Source organism: Melospiza georgiana, chromosome 18 (genome assembly GCF_028018845.1).
Source record: "Melospiza georgiana isolate bMelGeo1 chromosome 18, bMelGeo1.pri, whole genome shotgun sequence".
NCBI classification, from domain to species: Eukaryota; Metazoa; Chordata; class Aves; order Passeriformes; family Passerellidae; genus Melospiza; species Melospiza georgiana.
In genome coordinates this window covers 12032834-12049393 of record NC_080447.1, presented here as the reverse complement: position 1 = coordinate 12049393, position 16560 = coordinate 12032834, and the positions used below count along the sequence as shown (strand labels likewise).

Genomic DNA, 16560 nt, shown 5'->3' with positions numbered 1-16560 from the left:
CGCCCGGGGCTCGCTGCGCCCGCCGGTGATGCCGGCCCCCGGCCCGCGCTGCCCCGAGCCCGGCCATGGTGCCCTGCGGGGCCGTGCTCTGGCGGAGGCTGCTCCGGAAGCGCTGGGTGCTCGGCGTCGTGTTCGGGCTCTCGCTCGTCTATTTCATCAGCAGCACCTTCAAGCAGGTCGGTGCCGGCCGGGCCCCGCAGCCGCGGCTGGGTTAGAACTGCCCGTATGGCACGGGCCTCTCGTTCTCCAGGTGCTGTCACCGCACCCTGGGTGATGCTGCCCTAAGAATGGCGTTATAAATATTTCATGGATGCAAGAGTTTAAAATTGGAACGCCTGATTCTGTGTTTGGCAGCAACAGCGGTTTGAACCGAAACTGGGAAAGTCTCCACTGGGTTTGATGGGTGTTGTTCAGTCTCTTGGGAGTGGTGGTTCCACTGGCAAAGGGCTCATGAAAGAAAAATTTGTTCAGCTATTATATTTAGTATAAAATATACTTCATAAATTTATATTTTATATATTAATACATATTATATTATCGTATATTAATATTACATCAATATAGTACACATTACTTATTTAATATATATATATAAATATAAAATATATTTAATATAACATGTACTTTACTATAAAATATACATATAAAATATGTTCAGCTGTTATATTTAATATAAAATATACTACTTTTGTAGTTGTAGTGACCAAGTTCAGCTGTGTTAGCTGATCCATGGTGAACTGGAATACCCTGACTTTACTGGAATGTGTATCTTCCTGTTGAACTATGAAGTAAAATACTACAAGTAGTAAATTGTTTGCAATATTGATGGTGGAATTTCCTGTGCTGGGGAGTTTACAAGTACTAGGCATCTTTAATGCTGGGAGAGCTATGTGGATTGAAGTGGCAGGAGGAGCTGGCATGTTTGGTTGCATTCCTGCTTTTCCTTGCAGGAAGAGAGGATGGTGAGAGATCGGACTCTCCTCCAAGTGCAGGAGCATGAGCAGCCCATCATGTGGAAGGTGAAGTTCAGCTCGGGGAACAGCAGTCAGCTGAGCAACCAGTGCAGGAACTCTGTGCAGGGGAAGCTCCTCATTACAGATGAACTGGGTACAGTTGATATTTAGTTGAATTTATTCTGCATATGGCAGTGCTGAATGCTGCTTTGCCTCTGTGACTACTGATGACACTTTGATGGAGCAGCTGTTCTTTATTAAGGCATTTTCACTCAGCCCTTGGCCTGTTCTCCTGGCTGCCTGAATTTCACTCTGGCTGCAGGTGCTGCTGCTGTGGTTGTGTGCACACCACACTCAGGCTCAGGGCTGTGTGAGTGTGACTGTGACCACCTAAAATTCAAAGAATTACAGTTACCTTTGCACAGAACCCAGACATTGAGTCCTGCTCAGTTTGCTGTGGCTGCTTGCAGAGCTCTCTGTGTCTCCCTCTGCTGCTGTCAGGGGGGTTAGGGAGAGCAACTGAGGAAACCTTGGCCTTGCATGGAGGCAGCTCAGGGCTGGTGGTGTAATTAGTGCTCAGTCACAGTTAACGAGCTTGTCTGACCCTTGTAAACCCAAGGTTATTAACCACTTGTTCCAAGCAGTAGAAGTTAAAGACACTGTGCTTGTTGCTTAGACCTGGCTCTTTCTTGGCCACAAAAAGGCTGCAGAGAACCCACCACATCTTTTGTGATTTGCATCAATGTTAAATTTGGCACTGCCTGACTTAGGCTTAGTGACAGTTCATAAGATCTCTAAAAATTACAGTTCCCTCACTGTCTAACACTGTGGTAGCACCGTTTTCTATATATATTTAATATGGTATATTCTGTAATATACACCATATTTCTATACTGTTAAGGATTCCACTCAGCAATGAATATTACACTGTCCTGCATGGCTAAATCTAAGTCTTTTCATACTGAACTGTAAGAGAATTATCCAGACACAGACCCATTGCAAAAACATTTATCATGGTTTTTTTCCAATATAATCAATGCCAATCCCATTTCCCCTTTCACAACAAGGACCTGTGCCCCAAAAAAGTCAAAACTGAAATAATCTGCATTTAAATACTCTTGGTGTATATGGAGCATACATTAGAGTAGGATGTGATGGCTGTGCAGATAACACAGGCTGTAATCTACAAATAACAAACAAACCTGTTCTTAAGGATTGTGATTCTTGCTTAGACCTGGCTCTTTCTTGGCCACAAATCAGGTACAGAGAACCCACCACATCTTTTGTGATTTGAACCAATGTTACATTTGGCACTGCCTGACTTAGGCTTAGTGACAGTTCATAAGATCTCTAAAAATTACAGCTCTCTCACTGTCTTAACACTGTGTTAGTACCATTTCTGTATATATTTAATATGGTGTATATTCTGTAATATACACCATATTTCTATACTGTTAAGGATTCCACTCAGCAATGAATATTACTCTGTCCTGCATGGCTAAATCTAAGTCTCTTCATACTGAACTGTAAGACAATTATCCAGACACAGACCTGTTGCAAAAACGTTTATCATGGTTTTTTTCTAATATAATCAATGCCAATCCCATTTCCCCTTTCACAATAAGGACCTGTGCCCAAAAAAAAGTCAGGAGTTAAATAATGTGCATTTAAATACTCTTGGTGTATATAGAACACATATTAGAGTAGGATGTGATGGCTGTGCAGATAACACCAGGCTGTCGGAACCACTGCTCTCCATTTCAAAGAGTGGCTGCACAGGACTGAGGGGGATCATAACCCACTAAACAACAAACAAACCTGCTCTTTGGGATTGTGATCCTTACTGCAGATTTCCACAGGACATACAGAGGGGTGTGCCTTGCCAGTTGTCACTCCTGTTGCTGTTTTCCAGGCTACATCTGTGAGAGGAAGGACCTGCTGGTGAATGGCTGCTGCAATGTGCACGTGCCCAGCACCAAGCTGTACAGCTGTGACAGCTGCCTGCCCAACGGCTGCTGCAGCATCTACGAGTTCTGCGTGTCCTGCTGCCTGCAGCCCAGCAAGGTGGTGGATTCCCTCCTGCTTTCCAGGGGTTCTCAGCTGCTGGGGTCCCTCTGTGGCTAAAAGAGCTTCTTTGTGAGGAGCTTTATTAGAGAGACAGATCTGTTTCTTGGAATGATGAGGAAAGCCTCCAAGGAGTGTATGGCAAGCTATAAATAAAGCTGTAACAAAATTCATCCTTCCCACTTTTGGGAGGAAATACTGGGAGACTTGAAAAGTGTTTCAGCTTCAGGAGAATTGCATTTGCTGAAGAGAAATGATTGCAGAAGAGTTACTGCAGCCAGTATTAGTTTTTTAATTGTAATTTCCCCTTTTTCTATGAGCTTCTCTTAGATTCTAGTCCCGCTGCTGTGGTTCTGAGGCATTAGCTCTCAGTGCTTGCTAGAAATCCTAAGTGGAGTTCCTCACTGTTCCTCTGATGCCTGAGCTTTGCAGGCTGGGGTGGGCTTTGATTGCTTCTTGCTGGAGCAGTGTGTTTCTGATTTTTGCCTTCTCTTTGCTGACCACTTCAGCAACACCTCCTGGAGCGGTTCTTGAACCGGGCGGCGATGGCGTTCCAGAACCTCTTCATGGCCGTGGAGGATCACTTTGAGCTGTGTCTGGCCAAGTGCAGGACTTCATCACAGGTGAGGCACCAGCACATGTCCAGAAACGCCCTCGGGAAATGGGCTCAGTGCTGTGAATTGAACAGGTGTGTTGTGTTTGTGTTTTCATAAAAGCTGAAGCCGTGGCTGAGAGCCAGCCTGAAGGGAAAGCACTTTATATAGAGCAGGATGAGTTGCACATTCTCTGTAGAAAATAAGAGCTTAACCAAAAAGAGACTGAGTTCAGTGACCAGTGGAGATCTCAGATGAGTTCTGGGGAAGATCTCATGAGGATGAAGACAATGAGAGCTGTTCCCAGTAGCCTCAGAATGCTCTTTATTTTATGGTACAGCTGGAGACTCACCCTGTGCTGACAGTCACCCGCATGGTAACTCCAAAACTGTGCTGTAATTTCTCTGCTAATTTTTAAGGTGAACCTCTGTTACCCATGTGATTTTATTAGAAGTTTTGCTCTAAGCAAGCAGTGGCCCTTTCAGAAAGTGCTGTTGGGTATGTCCTGCAGCTTCAGTATTTCAGGTAGCAATAGGGATGGACTGCAAACAAAGGATAGAGTTCCAAATGTCTGCAAAGTTACTGGGATTTTTTAAACATAAAATCATAAAATCTGAACTCTACCTTTTGTCTAGAAAAATGCAGACATTTCAAGTTGCAACTTTATTGGGCTTTGCTTGCTTACAGCATTTGGTGATACTGCCTAAACAGATCTAAGTTGTTGGGTTTTTTTTATGAAATATTTTCCCACCTATTTGGGTACTCTCTTGAAAAGGAGGTTCTGGTTCAACATTGCAGTGCTGTAATGCAGCAGCTGGCTCTTGTGTGCTGGCAGTGCAGAATTCTTTGATCCAAAGGCACTCTGATGTCTAGAATAATTTGGGATTTTTTTTTTGCCTGTGCATAACCTCTGTGCAATTTGTCCCTCGGTGAAGGGATGCCTTGTTTCACTGTGTGTGTTTTGTTAAAGCTTCTCCTCCTTTCCTGGCAGAGTGTGCAGCATGAAAACACCTACAGAGACCCAATTGCCAAACACTGCTATGGGGAGTATCCCCCAGAGCTGCTGCCTGTCTGAGAGCTGCACATCTGAGCAGCAGAGGAAGGAACTGCAGCCTTGAATCCAGAAGGACCAGACAGCAGCTGTTGCTTTACCAAAGCCTCGGTGTAAAAAACTTGCCTTGTGTGTGGGGGCAAAGCCAGAGGTGAAGAGAGGAAGTAATGAACTTTTGGGACTGAATCCTGCTTTCTTCAAATTATTGTGCACCTGCTTTGGGGTGCTGGCACTGTGCTGCTGTGCCAGTGCATTCTTTGAGTAATTCCTCTGAATTTCAGGAATCGTGGAGTCAATCTAGGCTATAGAACATCATGGGGAAAATATCTAATGTGGCTTTGCAGCTGTAAATGGAGGTTTAGTTGGGTCTCAGAGACTTTCCAGGGTGACAGAAGTAACTGGAGGACTTTTCCTTTCAGAGGGCAAAGTATGCCCACTGTGCTTCTCTCTCTGGAGCCCTTCTTGGCATGCATGGTGTACACTACATATGTAATTATGAATTATTTATTCATTTTATATGGGTCACTGGCTGAAAGTACGGATGCTTTGCATAGCTAGTTGTGGATGCCTTTCAGTCCCTGCTCTGCTGTGTCAGCTAGAAGGGATATTTTAGATCCTGACTAAAGTTGGTAGGGGCTTTTTTCCTCCTTAGTCTAAAGGAATTTTTTTGGGATTTGTCACTATAGTCCTTATGTTCCTCTTAGTGAGTTTAACCATTCAGAACTCCAATGGAGTTGTTCTGCCACAGTCCCATAGCACAAGAGAAGAGCAGGGATCTGCCCAGGATGGGATGTTTATTGTCTCTAAACACTTTCCTTGTTACTCTGCAGCAGTTTCCTCAAAGAGGAGTCCAGTTTTGTGAGCAGCTCTCTGCTGCCCACTTGCTGACAGGGAGCTAGGAAGATTTGTTTGCTTGAACTTGTTCAGGCCTCAGTATTTCAAATTCACTCCTGGTTGTGCAGGAGGCCAAAGGGTGGAGCTGAGCTCTCCCCAGCACCTTTCCCAGAGCTGCCTGTGCCTTTCCAGCCTGCTCCAGATCCTGAAATGTTTGACATCTGCATCTCAGGCAGCAAACAGCAGCTTCCTTTTAGCCCTTGGAACCCCTTGCACCAAATTCGAGCTGATCTTCACCTTTGACAAACATAATAAATAAGACTCAGTTAAGAAGACAAGAATTCATTATCCTCTGCTTGCTTTACACAACCCAGTGCCCAGCTCCTGCCACTGTACCTCAGGCAATGAGGAAAGGAAGACAGCAACCTGGGCCCGGGAGTTTAGGATAAAAGGAGGCTGCGTGCTCCGAAATCTCGACAGAGACCCCACGGGGGTATGGCGTAGTGGACTGTCTCCCTATATTCGAATAAAGTTGCAGGACTCCTCTGTCTCCTTTGTGGACTTTTCATGGCGCGGCTTTTCGCACATGCTGAGCGCAGGGCAGCGGCCCGGCCCGACCCGACCCGACCCGACCGCCGCGGGGCCCTGACGCATACTGAGGTAACCCGGAAGTTACGCGCCATTTTTGCCTTCCCTTGAGCCAATAGTAGCGCCGGCTGCCCCTCACGTGACATCCACACCCGCCCTTGGGTCGTAACTCCCGCCGCCGGGGGCGCGCCGAGCTGAGCATGCGCAGTGCGGCCATCCCGGCATTTTCCCCAATTGTGTGGGAATTTTGTGGGAAAATCCTGCATCCCTCTGCGAGAAAACCTCCCCACAGCGTCCCCGCGGGGCCACGCGTGTCCCTGTCCCCTCGGGAGCTGTGCTGGGGCACCAGGGGCTGCTCCAGGGCTGGGTGAGGGCTTCTCCCGACCCACACACCCCGCCAGGCCCGCAGCCCCTTACGGCTCAGGCACACACCACACGAGCCGCGGCTCAGGATTGGCCTTTATTAACTTCATTAACTTCATTAAACTCTGCGGAAGCCCCAGCGAGGTGGAGGCCGCCTTGTGCCAGACGCTGGAAGAGCCCAGGACAGCCAGGCCGAGGCCGAGCCCTCATCCTCCCGCTCCGCGGCCGTGCCCGGCTGATGCCCCGTGAGGGACGCTTGGGGACAAAGAGGAGCTTGCAGCACTGCCGGGCCTGCTCAAGCATGCTGATTTATTAAAAATATGGATATCGATCCAGTACCAATATCCAACTGTGGCGGACAAAGACTCTCTAACAGTTTAAAGTTAGAAAGTACATGTTTATTGTGGGATGGTTCCCAAATACACATCACAATTTACAGGTGATTACAGAGTGCTTTTATCTGTACAAGTATTGAATACCCAAAATACAAAGGGCATATTCATAACTTTGTTACATCCCAGTCCCCGCTTCGTAAGGTAATTAGTTAAAAAGCTTTTAAGCCATGCACAGTTTGTTCCTTGAAATGGGTCGGTGGTCCCTTTCATGGGGAGAGGTCCCAAAATGAGGAAGTAAATGAAGTCTTCCTCGTTCTGACCTTTCTACCTTTTCAATGCAAATATGACAAATGAACCCATTGGTAAAACTCCCATTCCAGTCTTCAATTGGTTTCAGAACAGAGGAGGCCACAATTGTCTTATATTCTTAAAAGCTATTTATCAGTTTCTATATTCTTCATTATAAACCCAGCTAACCAAACATTATATTGACAAGCAATCAATTATTAAACTACTAACTCTTAACCTCATCAAAGCCTACCTATTTACTTTGATAAACTCTAATATTAAAGGCTTAACTTTAACTAAAACCTCTAAAAACCCGAAATTCTTTCAAGTTTATGTCTCAATGCAGAGGTGGATTTTAACCATCCCTCCCAGGGCTGCCGCTCTCTAGAGCCACCTGAGGGCGGGTGACAGGGCACAGTAGTAGGTGCCACTGTCGTCCTGGCAGGCAGCAGCGATGGTGAGGATGCAGGCGTTGCTGGCCAGGTCCTTGGTGGCCGAGAAGCGCTCGGGAGTCCTGGCAGGCTTGTGCTTGTCTCCCTCGGAGTTGTAGTAGAGCAGGTACGTGAGGGAGTGCCCCGGGCGCTGCTGGTACCAGGAGATGCCAAAGTGGCTGATGTTGTACTGCGGGCTCAGCGTGCACGAGAGCCGAGCGCTCTGCCCGGGCTGCACGAACACCGAGTGGGGCTGGCTCAGCACGGGCTGAGCCCTGGCAGCTGCACACACCAGGGAGGCAGTTAGGGATGTCCCCCATCACCCTCAGCCCCCAAATGTGACGGGGGACACTTCCAGCCCATCACTAACTCCACAAAGCATTCCCCAGCCACCACCCTGCATCACAAGCCCCCTACTCAAACCAACCCCCTTGGAGAGCCCAGCCTGCCCTCCATGCTGCAGTGCCCCCAGGCAGAGCTGCCTCCCCCCTTACCTGTGCCCAGCGTCCCCAGCAGGAGCAGGGCTGTGACTCGCAGGGCCATGGCAGGAGGCAGAGGCAGGGAGGCTGTTTCAGAGCAGCTCTGGGTGCTGCACGAGCGCGGGTGCTGTGCCGTGGCCACTGGTGGGGTGTATGTAAATGACACGGGGGGCTCAGGGACTCTGCTCCCCGGGCTGCTCGCTCTGCTGCAGCTGGCCTGCAGGGAGGGCTGAGAGCCACCCACCTTCACCTCAAGCCATTTCCTTCAGCTGCACCAGCACACCTGCAGCTCACCCCATCGCTGGGCATCGCTGACCATCTCTCTTTGCTGATGGGAGGAGCAGAGAGGTTTCCCTGCAGCCCCACACACTCTGCTGCCAGGCATGCAGGAGGCCAGGAGCCACACTGTGCCAGGGATGCCCTGGGGGGGCAGCAGCCTGGGGGCCACCAGGGAGAAGGGAGCTGTCCCATCACAGAAACAACAGGAGGAAAGCTGCTGCTGCCTTCATGCAGCTCCATCACTGTGGCAGGAGTGACAGGGCAGGGTCTCAGCAGAACTTGCAGCAGGGCAAGCTGGGGGTGCTGCCTCTTGGCCAGGGCCCCTCAGGAGCAGCAGCGTGGGCAGCCCTGCTGGGTGGCTGCTGAGGCCAGCGGGCAGGAGGCGCGGTGTCCCCAGGGAGACACGGTGTCCCCAGGGAGGGGTGGCTGCAGCACAGCTGCTGCGGAAGGACAGCAGACTGTCACAGCAACGGCCACCAGCTCAGCGGGCGTGAAGCCACTCCCGCCTGTGACACCTGCCACGGGGCCACCGTGTCACATGGCCGCCAGCCCGGGCTCTCTCCAGCCGTGAGGGCACCGGGCACCTCTCCTGTGCCCTCCCCAGGCAGGCTCAGCCCCTGCCTGTGCCGCCTCATCACCACCCAGGGACAGCCACTCCCTCCCTCTGCAGCACCCACAGAGGCCCCAGACAAAGACATCTGCAAGTTTGCCGCTGCATTTTATCAGCAGTTTGTGTCTGATGAGCTCTGGCAGGTATCAGCACCCTGCAGGTGCAGCTGCTGCCCACCAGCACTGCCCACATTCTGCCAAAGGGTGCCAAGATGAACACAAGTCTCCCTGCACAGGTCCTAGGGGAGGAGTGTCACACACACCTTGTCCCAAGCTCTGAGCAGGTCAAGTCCATGGATTGGACTGACTGTGAAATGAAACCTGGCAAGACAGAGGGAAATCCCCTCCTCATGCAAAGAGGGGCATTCCAGAGAAAGGGAATTTGTCCTCAGAGCAGTGAGCACTGGATAATGCAGCACGTCAGTGTTGTTACTGGTTCCCTCCATTCCTGCCTCCCCATCTGCTGAGCAGCCCAGGGACATGATTCCATCCATGTTTTCCACAGGAAAAGGGGATGATGCTACAGGGCCCTGGCTGCAGGAACACTTGCACAGCAACATTTGGGCACCAAACAGAAGATGCAGGCGGCACATGACCATGTCCACACGGGGCTGCAAAACCCCATGCCAGCGAGCAGGTTTTGAGCAGGGTCCTCAGGGGGATTCCTCCAGTGGCATCAGCCATGTCACACAGCAGGCCAGGCTGGCCTTGCAGCAGTGCTGGCCTCAGCTAGGAGCAGGGTGAGCAGATGTGGCACCACCACAGCCCAGATGAGCTGCAGGACAATTGGGGGGACAGGAAACACCACGGAACTACAGAAAATCTGAATTTCAGGGCGCCTGGGACCTCATGGAGCAGGCAGCCTTCCCACAGGCCGCTGTTCAGCTCTGCCTCCCCTCTCCCCCCGCAGGAGGCTCGGCAGTCTGCAGGGGCCGTTCATTCCCCGTTGCCGGGCAATCTGGCTGCTGAAACCACAACAGCGTCCGTGGGGATGGAGTCCGTCTGTCCTGGGCTGTGCCGCAGCTCCCAGCGCTGCCGGCAGGGAGGGACCCGGCAGCTCCACCATGTTCGCCACGGTGAGATTCGGAGGTACGCGGGGGCAGCTGGGCACCCGGGCCAGCCTGTCACCCCCACCAGGGGCGGGCAGGGACACAGCACCCGGGGCTCAGCAGCGCCCAGGGCTGAGGGGACGGGCAGGAGAGCTGTGCCAGGCACGGCAGCATCCTGCACATCACTGCTTTCATTTATCTACTACCCCTGCTCCAAATCGTGGAGGGAAAGCCCGCCAGCAGAGCTGAGCTAAGCACAGGGAGGGAGGCTGGGGATGAGTGTGACCGTGTTCACAGGGGTCTGAGGATGAGGGAAGAGATGAGGATCTGACTCCATGTTTCAGAAGACTTGATTTATTATTTTATGATATATATTATATTAAAACTACACTAAAAAGAATAGAAGAAAGGATCTCATCAGAAGGCTAGCTAAGAATAGAAAAAGAAAGAATGATAACAAAAGCTTGTGGCTTGGACTCTCTGTCCAAGCCAGCTGACTGATTGGCGATTAATTAATAACAACCACATGAGACCAATCCCAGATGCACCTGTTGCATTCCACAGCAGCAGATAACCATTGTTTACATTTTGCTCCTGAGGCCTCCCAGCTTCTCAGCAGGAAGAATCCTAAGGAAAGGATTTTTCATAAAAGATGTCTGTGATAGCTCAGGAGGAGTTCCCAGCCTGGCAGCTCTGGGAAAGCAACAGAGGGGGCCCTGCTTATCGAGACACAACCAGAAGAGCTGAGGGGCAGCAGTGGCAGCTGCCAGCAGAGCTCCTGTGTTCTGGCCTGTGTGGGAAGGGTTCCCTGGCTGCAACCCTGGCTCTCAGTGTCACAGAGCAGGCATTTGTGGGAAGGAACGAGCAGCCCCTCTGCTGACCTTACCCAGCTGGCTGAAAGCCTTGGCCTTGCCCCAGACACTGGTGGCTGAGCCATCACACACACACACAGTCCCAAGCCTTTGCTCCCTCTGCTATTTGAATTGGATCCCCGGCCCTGAGTGCTGACGTGTGTCAGCCCTGGGGGATTTCTCAATTGTGACAAACTCGGTCAGAGTTCATGGCCAAAATATCCTGGGTGACTCAGCCACAATCTGCAGCTCCTTCCCCGTGTGACTGGGACCAGCTCGTAGGAGGGCACTGGCACGGACTCTGCTTTTTCCTACTCATGCTTGATGAAACAAATTGAAGGACAGAGAGACACTTTATCAATCAGAACCATTCTCCCCAAATGAAAGCGCTCATATTCTCCCCTTGCCCTGGGGCACTCTCAGCACCCCCTCCAGCACCAATGGCTGTAATGCAGGTCCCCAAAGGCTGTAATGCAGGTCCCCAAAGCCCTGCTGGTGCCACCTGGGGGTCCTGCCTCTGCTGGCCACAGTGGGCACCTCGGAGCCACCTGCCATGCCCATGTGGTCCCTGGGTTTGGGGTGACCATGCTCCTATCTCAGGTCTCATTCTCTGTTTGCAGCCAACTGCCAAGAGATGGTGAACCTGCTCTGCTGTGTCCAGACCCTCACAGGCCACCTGAAGTGGAAGTGCCAGTGCAGGCCTGAAGGTAGGAGTGCTCTGTGGTCACCAAGGGACTGCCACTCGCCCATAGAGGAACAGCACAGGGTAACAAATGGGAGTCACAGAACATCCCAAAACACAGGGGAAGGGACAGCAAACCTCCCACTCCCCAGATCTCAGCAGATTCTGTTCTATGTGTAACTTGCCAAGGCAAATGCCTCTAAACCCCTCAGGCTCACATTGGCCCCACAGGGGCCGCCTGGGCTCCCTTCACCATCTCTCTCTCCAGACTGCATTGATCTGATGGATGAAAAGGGCACCCTGATGAACCTGAGCAAGGTGGAGGATCCTGCATCTGAATATGCCAGCAAACACCTGCAGGGAAGGCAGCGCTACATCCTGGTCAGAGCTGTCCGTGAGTCCTGGGCAGCCAGCCCTGCTCTGGGGGCAGCTCTGGGGAGGGCTCTGCTCTGCAGCCACTGGGACACAGCCCAGGAGCTCTGAGGAGGCCGAAGCCAGCTCAGATGAACAGCTAGGGCTGAGCTTTTGTTTGTCCAAGGGCTGCTCCAGGGGAAAGGGAACTTTTCCTGGGCAGAACCAGCTGCCCCAGTTACATGCCTTCAGTTTACAGCCAGGAGAGAGACTAATCTGTTTCTCCCACTCTGCTGCCAGGAGAAGAAAACTCTGAAGCCACCTGCTACGAATCCTTGCTTGAGGACCTGGGGAAACACTACCCTGAGCTCCCAGGTAAGAGCCAGGCCCCCACCTCACCTCCACAGAGGAGTTAGGGGTGCAGGCATCACTCCTGTTCCCTCTCAGCCCTCACACAGCACCTGTGGGACTCTCCTCTGATCCCTGTGTTCCCTCAGGGCTCCTGGGGGCACTGAGGGCATTCAGGCACCAAGGGAGGGACAAGCAGGGCTGCTGTGCAGGTCCCCTCCCAGTTAGGAGTGACACCCCACAGCAGGCAGAGCCCTGCCCAGCTTGTCCCCCTGACAATGAGACTCGGCTCCTTGGAATAACCAGGGAGGGGAGGACATCAGGAGAAATGGGGAAACCCTCAAGTGTCTCTCCAGGATGTAGTCTGACAGGTTGGCAGGGCCTTGCTCAACACGTAATGGGCAACTGAGCAACACAGCAGGAAAACAGCTCTGGAGGGGCTTGGTCACCCCACAGATCGGCTGCAGCAGCTCTCAGCAAAGACCCAGAGGACAGAGCAGAGGAAGAAGGGCTCCTTGCAGAGGGCTCAGCCTCACACCAGCACCCGAGCCAGGAACAGGAGCACCTCACAGAGCAAGAGGAGCCTGGAGCACAAGAGCACCCCTAAATGAGGGACAGACCCATCACTGGTCAGCACAGCCCCCACCAGGGCCCCAAGCCCTGCCCAGGATCTTATTCCAGCACAGCAGAGTCACCTGTACAGAGCCCCTCTCCCCCCAGAGATTTGCACACCCCAAGCTGTGTCAACCTGGTTTTTTAAGATTTTCTAAGCATTCTGATGTTGACATTCTTGTAGCAAACTTTCTCATATTTTCTGTAAATAACTCATTGCTTTGCATTCCTTTATGGAGGAGGAGAGAGTTGGTAAGACTGTTGGTTTGTCCAGTGTGATTGGAGAGGTGGCACTGTCACCCTCCAATCCAGTCACTCTTGGAAAACTATAAATGTTAAGAGTCAGAAAATAAACTTCCCTTTTCCTTCACCTTGAGAACAGCGGTGTGAGCTTGAGTTCTTTTGTGTCCTACAGTGACAAGGCTGCACCCTGACACTCCCAGCATCACAGGCAGGCACAGGCTCCCCCCTCCTGCCCCTGGCATGGCCTGCAGCCCCAGGTGAAGCCCCAAAACAGATAGTCTTCAAGAAATAATGAGTTAAAACATAGAATGTGAGGCATTTGAAGAAAGCATAGCATTTAGGAAGCACATAGAGCAATAAATCGGCTACAGCATGGAACACAATGACAGGAAAGAGAGATAGGGATAGGGGAACTGATGGGCTAAGCATGTTCAGAGCCAACAATGTCAAACTGACCCTAAGAACTTTGCCAAGCCATGGGGACCAAGCTAAGTACACTGGGAATTGGCCAAATTAGGAAAGGGGTTCAAAGGTTCAAGGAAGAAGACTCATCAGGAGACCCCAGCCCATGATGAAGGCAACCGGAACGACCACCAAGATGATCCTCAAAAGAGGTGTTCCTGCCCATGCTCCGCCTACACCACTCCCCATATGAATATTAATGCAAAGATATGATTATGTATATGATCTGATGTAATCTTATATCCAAAACTGTGTAAAAGGCTTGCTTTTGTTACGGGAAACTCAGAAATCCATTTTGTGATTTCTCCGACGTGTCGCAATAAAATACCTCCTGCTTATTTGACTTAAGCTGAGTCTCTTAAGCAGTTATTCTCACCTTTTGGGGCAAAATTCGGCATCACAGGGACAGGAACCTGCACCTCCTCCCCACCCAGCTGCAGTCCCAGCACTGCTGGGGCTGCTTCCCACTGCAGCACCCCTGCAGGGACTGCTCTGCAATGTCCAGGGAAAGCTGCTCCAGAGACAGCACAACTGCAGGAGCAGCTCTTTGCCAAGATGGGCAAAGGCAGAACACACCTGCGGCAGGTGCTGCTGCTGCTTTTCCACCCAGAGCAAGACACCAACAGCCTAATACACTTATTTCTTAAAGGGAGTTAAACAGCTTTGGAGTGGCTCCTCCCTCTCACAGGACAGTGCAGCACATGCAGCACTTGCTTTTAATCTCTGCCATCTTTTTCCCTTGGCTGTCTCTAAGCAGAACACCAGACACCCCTGCTAAGGCCAGGCACAGCTCAGAATATCTCTGCCAAGAATTTAAGACTGTGACATTTAGAAGGGGCAGGATTTTCAACACCAGCCCCCAGTACCTGCTAACAGCAATTACCACCCAGATTTGGATTTCCTCACACATCCCAGCAAGGGGCTGAGAACTTGCCCTTTATTCAACAGTCACATCAAAGGTTAAAAGACTCGTTCTGGCATGAAAAATGCATCAGTTAAGCACCTGAAAGTGTCCTGGCTTCACCGCTGTGCCACTAAAACTCCAGCTGAAACCTCAGAATTCCCTGTCAGACCAACATGAGGAACAGGATGTCCTGCTGGAAGCCAGTCAGGGCAGCAATCACGAGGCTGTGCTGCCAAGGTGACTGCAAGAGCAGAACAGTTCCAAACTTCACCTGCTGCCAGCGACCTTGAGAACATTGCATAACCTGCTAAAGCCTCAGAGTCACATCAGCCAACTGTACCCCAGTGCCACAGCCAGATAGGTCACACTCTCAGCTCTGAGGGCAGGACAGGTACTCAGGAAGAGGATATCTGTAGGAAAGTGATTTGTCACTGAAAATCCCATGGGACACGTGTTGGCTTAGCTCATTCAGCCTCTCCTTGGCCTGGAGGGCAGCCAGTGTCTGGATCCCCCTGTGCCAAGTCATGCAGGCCCAGTCCCTGCTAGGCTGCACCCCCTGTTTCCAGGAATTCACACTTGTGCCTTGTCCTTTGGCTGACAATGCTCATGCTTTGGTAGCCTGATTTTAGCTTGAGAATTAAATAAAGAACATGCACAGGTGATAGGTCCAAATAAATTCTTTTATTTCTCTGTAATAAATACAGTGCTATCTGAACACTGAAGACCCTTGGGTCCAATCATTCTCTTCCTTCCCTACTAGTTCAGAAGTGAATTACCACTAGAATACTCCTGGCTGGTCACTCTGCTCCCTCCAGCTCACTCCCTGTCTGTCTGTCCTGGCACTCCCTGGGGAAAGCAAGGCTCTACACCACGATCCTCTTCCCTACGAGGGGGTGAATTCTTCACAGGAGAGAAGAAACACCTGCAGGGAGGAAGCAGAGGGTCAGCATTAGGAACATGTTCCACCAGCTGGAGTTAAAGCTCTCTCACCCAGTGTAACCAGACCACGACCTCACTAAGGACAGCAGCTTGTACCAAATACAGCAGGAATTAGAAAGCCAGGGAGAGCAGCAGGAGTGGATCTTTTAAGAAGGTACCTACAGCCTCCCAGCCCTTACAGAGACATGGTGAAAATCGTTTATCCTTCCCTTTCCAGCTGCCTTCCTGACTAAAGACACAACTGCGTCTTACTAAAGCCCTAAAGGGCGCCATATCCCCAGCAGGTGGTTTCTGCCATCCTCAAGCCCTGTGCGGCGCCGTGCTGCCACAGCTCCCTCCCTCAGGCCCAGGCTCGCTCACCGTTGCTGTACTTGCACTGCTTCAGCGCCTCGTTGAAGCCCTCGCACAGGGTCAGGTCCCGCTGGTTGGTGGCGCACTCCAGGAACTGCTTCATCTCATAGTGGCACGGTCCGTACGGCGACTGCTGCAGCACGGCCGGCGGCTCCTGCGCCCACGGGCCCGGTCAGGCCGGCGGGGGCAGCGGCGCCGGCTCCAGCGCGCTCCCGTCCCCTCCAGCGGGGGCGGCTGCCCGCCCGTCCGTCCGTCCGTCCCGCCCAGCCCCGCTCCCCTCTCCCGCCGCCCTCCCCTCCAAGGGCGGCCCAAGGGCACGGCCCGGCCCCGCTCGCACCTGGGCGGGCGCCGCCGCCTTGGCGGGCTCGGAGGAGCCGCCGCTGAAGGCGCCGGTGATGGCGCTGCCCACGACGTGTCCCACGGCGGAACCCACGGCCACGCCGGCCGCCGTGCTCGCCATCTGCGCCATCAGCCCGGGCTGCGCCGGCTGCGCCGCGGGCATCGGGGCCGCTGGGGCCGGGCTGCGGAGAGAAGGGAGTCATGAGGGGCGGCGCGGGGCGGCGAGCGGCGGTGCGCCCGCCCGAGCCCGGCCGTGCCGCGGTACCTGGCGGGCGCGGGGTGCGCGGGGGCCTTGGCGGGCCGGGACACGCTCCTGCTGCCGCGCGCCATGGCTGTGAGCGCGCCCCGCCCCCGCGCCCGCCTTTAAACGGCACGCGCCCACACGTGACGCAGCGCGCACGCGCACACGGCGGCAGGAGCCAGGCCACGCCCCGCTGGGGGATGGAGCTGCGCCTGCAGGGCGCATGCGCAGTAAGCGCTGGGGAGCCTGCGCACCGCCCGCCCGCCCCCGGCAGAGGGCGCGCGAGAACCGTGCGGGACCGGGAGCGGGAACCGGGAACGG

The 16560-nt window shown here is 52.6% G+C and overlaps 4 protein-coding genes across 5 annotated transcripts; 2 read left to right on the top strand and 2 right to left on the bottom strand.

Moving 5' to 3' along the window:
* The first annotated feature begins 4 nt into the window (after window positions 1–4).
* On the top strand, window positions 5–6044 carry SPRING1 (SREBF pathway regulator in golgi 1). Its single transcript, XM_058036970.1, has 5 exons — window positions 5–176; window positions 951–1107; window positions 2866–3017; window positions 3527–3640; window positions 4602–6044. Exons 1-5 carry the CDS (start codon window positions 66–68, stop codon window positions 4683–4685), a joined length of 618 nt encoding a protein of 205 aa, XP_057892953.1. The 5' UTR covers window positions 5–65; the 3' UTR covers window positions 4686–6044.
* Window positions 6045–7453: 1409 nt separating this feature from the next.
* Window positions 7454–8043, bottom strand: VPREB3 (V-set pre-B cell surrogate light chain 3). The gene is made up of 2 exons (XM_058037254.1): window positions 7995–8043; window positions 7454–7782 (listed from the first exon to the last, which is right to left on the bottom strand). The coding sequence occupies exons 1-2, from the start codon at window positions 8041–8043 to the stop codon at window positions 7454–7456; spliced, it is 378 nt and encodes a 125-aa protein (XP_057893237.1).
* A 1744-nt stretch (window positions 8044–9787) lies between these two features.
* Window positions 9788–13780, top strand: C18H22orf15 (chromosome 18 C22orf15 homolog). Of its 2 annotated transcripts, none has more exons than XM_058037073.1 (5): window positions 9788–9943; window positions 11388–11474; window positions 11718–11843; window positions 12101–12175; window positions 12605–13780. In XM_058037073.1, the coding sequence occupies exons 1-5, from the start codon at window positions 9859–9861 to the stop codon at window positions 12757–12759; spliced, it is 528 nt and encodes a 175-aa protein (XP_057893056.1). In that variant the 5' UTR covers window positions 9788–9858; the 3' UTR covers window positions 12760–13780. The 2 variants fall into 2 exon arrangements, with proteins under 2 accessions (XP_057893056.1, XP_057893057.1); XM_058037074.1 differs by having other exon boundaries at window positions 9830–9956; window positions 12605–13778.
* Window positions 13781–15031: 1251 nt separating this feature from the next.
* Window positions 15032–16328, bottom strand: CHCHD10 (coiled-coil-helix-coiled-coil-helix domain containing 10). The gene is made up of 4 exons (XM_058037027.1): window positions 16264–16328; window positions 15997–16180; window positions 15669–15813; window positions 15032–15291 (listed from the first exon to the last, which is right to left on the bottom strand). Exons 1-4 carry the CDS (start codon window positions 16326–16328, stop codon window positions 15272–15274), a joined length of 414 nt encoding a protein of 137 aa, XP_057893010.1. The 3' UTR covers window positions 15032–15271.
* Between the last annotated feature and the right edge of the window lie 232 nt (window positions 16329–16560).

What these genes read in the sequence shown, in the direction of transcription:
- SPRING1 (XM_058036970.1), top strand. Translation starts at nt 66, where the DNA reads ATGGTGCCCTGCGGGGCCGTGCTCTGGCGGAGGCTGCTCCGGAAGCGC. An exon ending in GCTGCCTGCAGCCCAGCAAG is followed by an intron (nt 3,018 to 3,526) that starts GTGGTGGATTCC and finishes TGACCACTTCAG; the next exon opens with CAACACCTCCTGGAGCGGTT. An exon ending in AGTGCAGGACTTCATCACAG is followed by an intron (nt 3,641 to 4,601) that starts GTGAGGCACCAG and finishes CTTTCCTGGCAG; the next exon opens with AGTGTGCAGCATGAAAACAC.
- VPREB3 (XM_058037254.1), bottom strand. Translation starts at nt 8,043, where the DNA reads ATGGCCCTGCGAGTCACAGCCCTGCTCCTGCTGGGGACGCTGGGCACA. An exon ending in GCTGGGGACGCTGGGCACAG is followed by an intron (nt 7,783 to 7,994) that starts GTAAGGGGGGAG and finishes TGGTGTGTGCAG; the next exon opens with CTGCCAGGGCTCAGCCCGTG.
- C18H22orf15 (XM_058037073.1), top strand. Translation starts at nt 9,859, where the DNA reads ATGGAGTCCGTCTGTCCTGGGCTGTGCCGCAGCTCCCAGCGCTGCCGG. An exon ending in GTGCCAGTGCAGGCCTGAAG is followed by an intron (nt 11,475 to 11,717) that starts GTAGGAGTGCTC and finishes CTCTCTCTCCAG; the next exon opens with ACTGCATTGATCTGATGGAT. An exon ending in ACACTACCCTGAGCTCCCAG is followed by an intron (nt 12,176 to 12,604) that starts GTAAGAGCCAGG and finishes GTCACCCCACAG; the next exon opens with ATCGGCTGCAGCAGCTCTCA.
- CHCHD10 (XM_058037027.1), bottom strand. Translation starts at nt 16,328, where the DNA reads ATGGCGCGCGGCAGCAGGAGCGTGTCCCGGCCCGCCAAGGCCCCCGCG. An exon ending in AGGCGGCGGCGCCCGCCCAG is followed by an intron (nt 15,814 to 15,996) that starts GTGCGAGCGGGG and finishes CCGTGGGCGCAG; the next exon opens with GAGCCGCCGGCCGTGCTGCA. An exon ending in GCAGTGCAAGTACAGCAACG is followed by an intron (nt 15,292 to 15,668) that starts GTGAGCGAGCCT and finishes TCCTCCCTGCAG; the next exon opens with GTGTTTCTTCTCTCCTGTGA.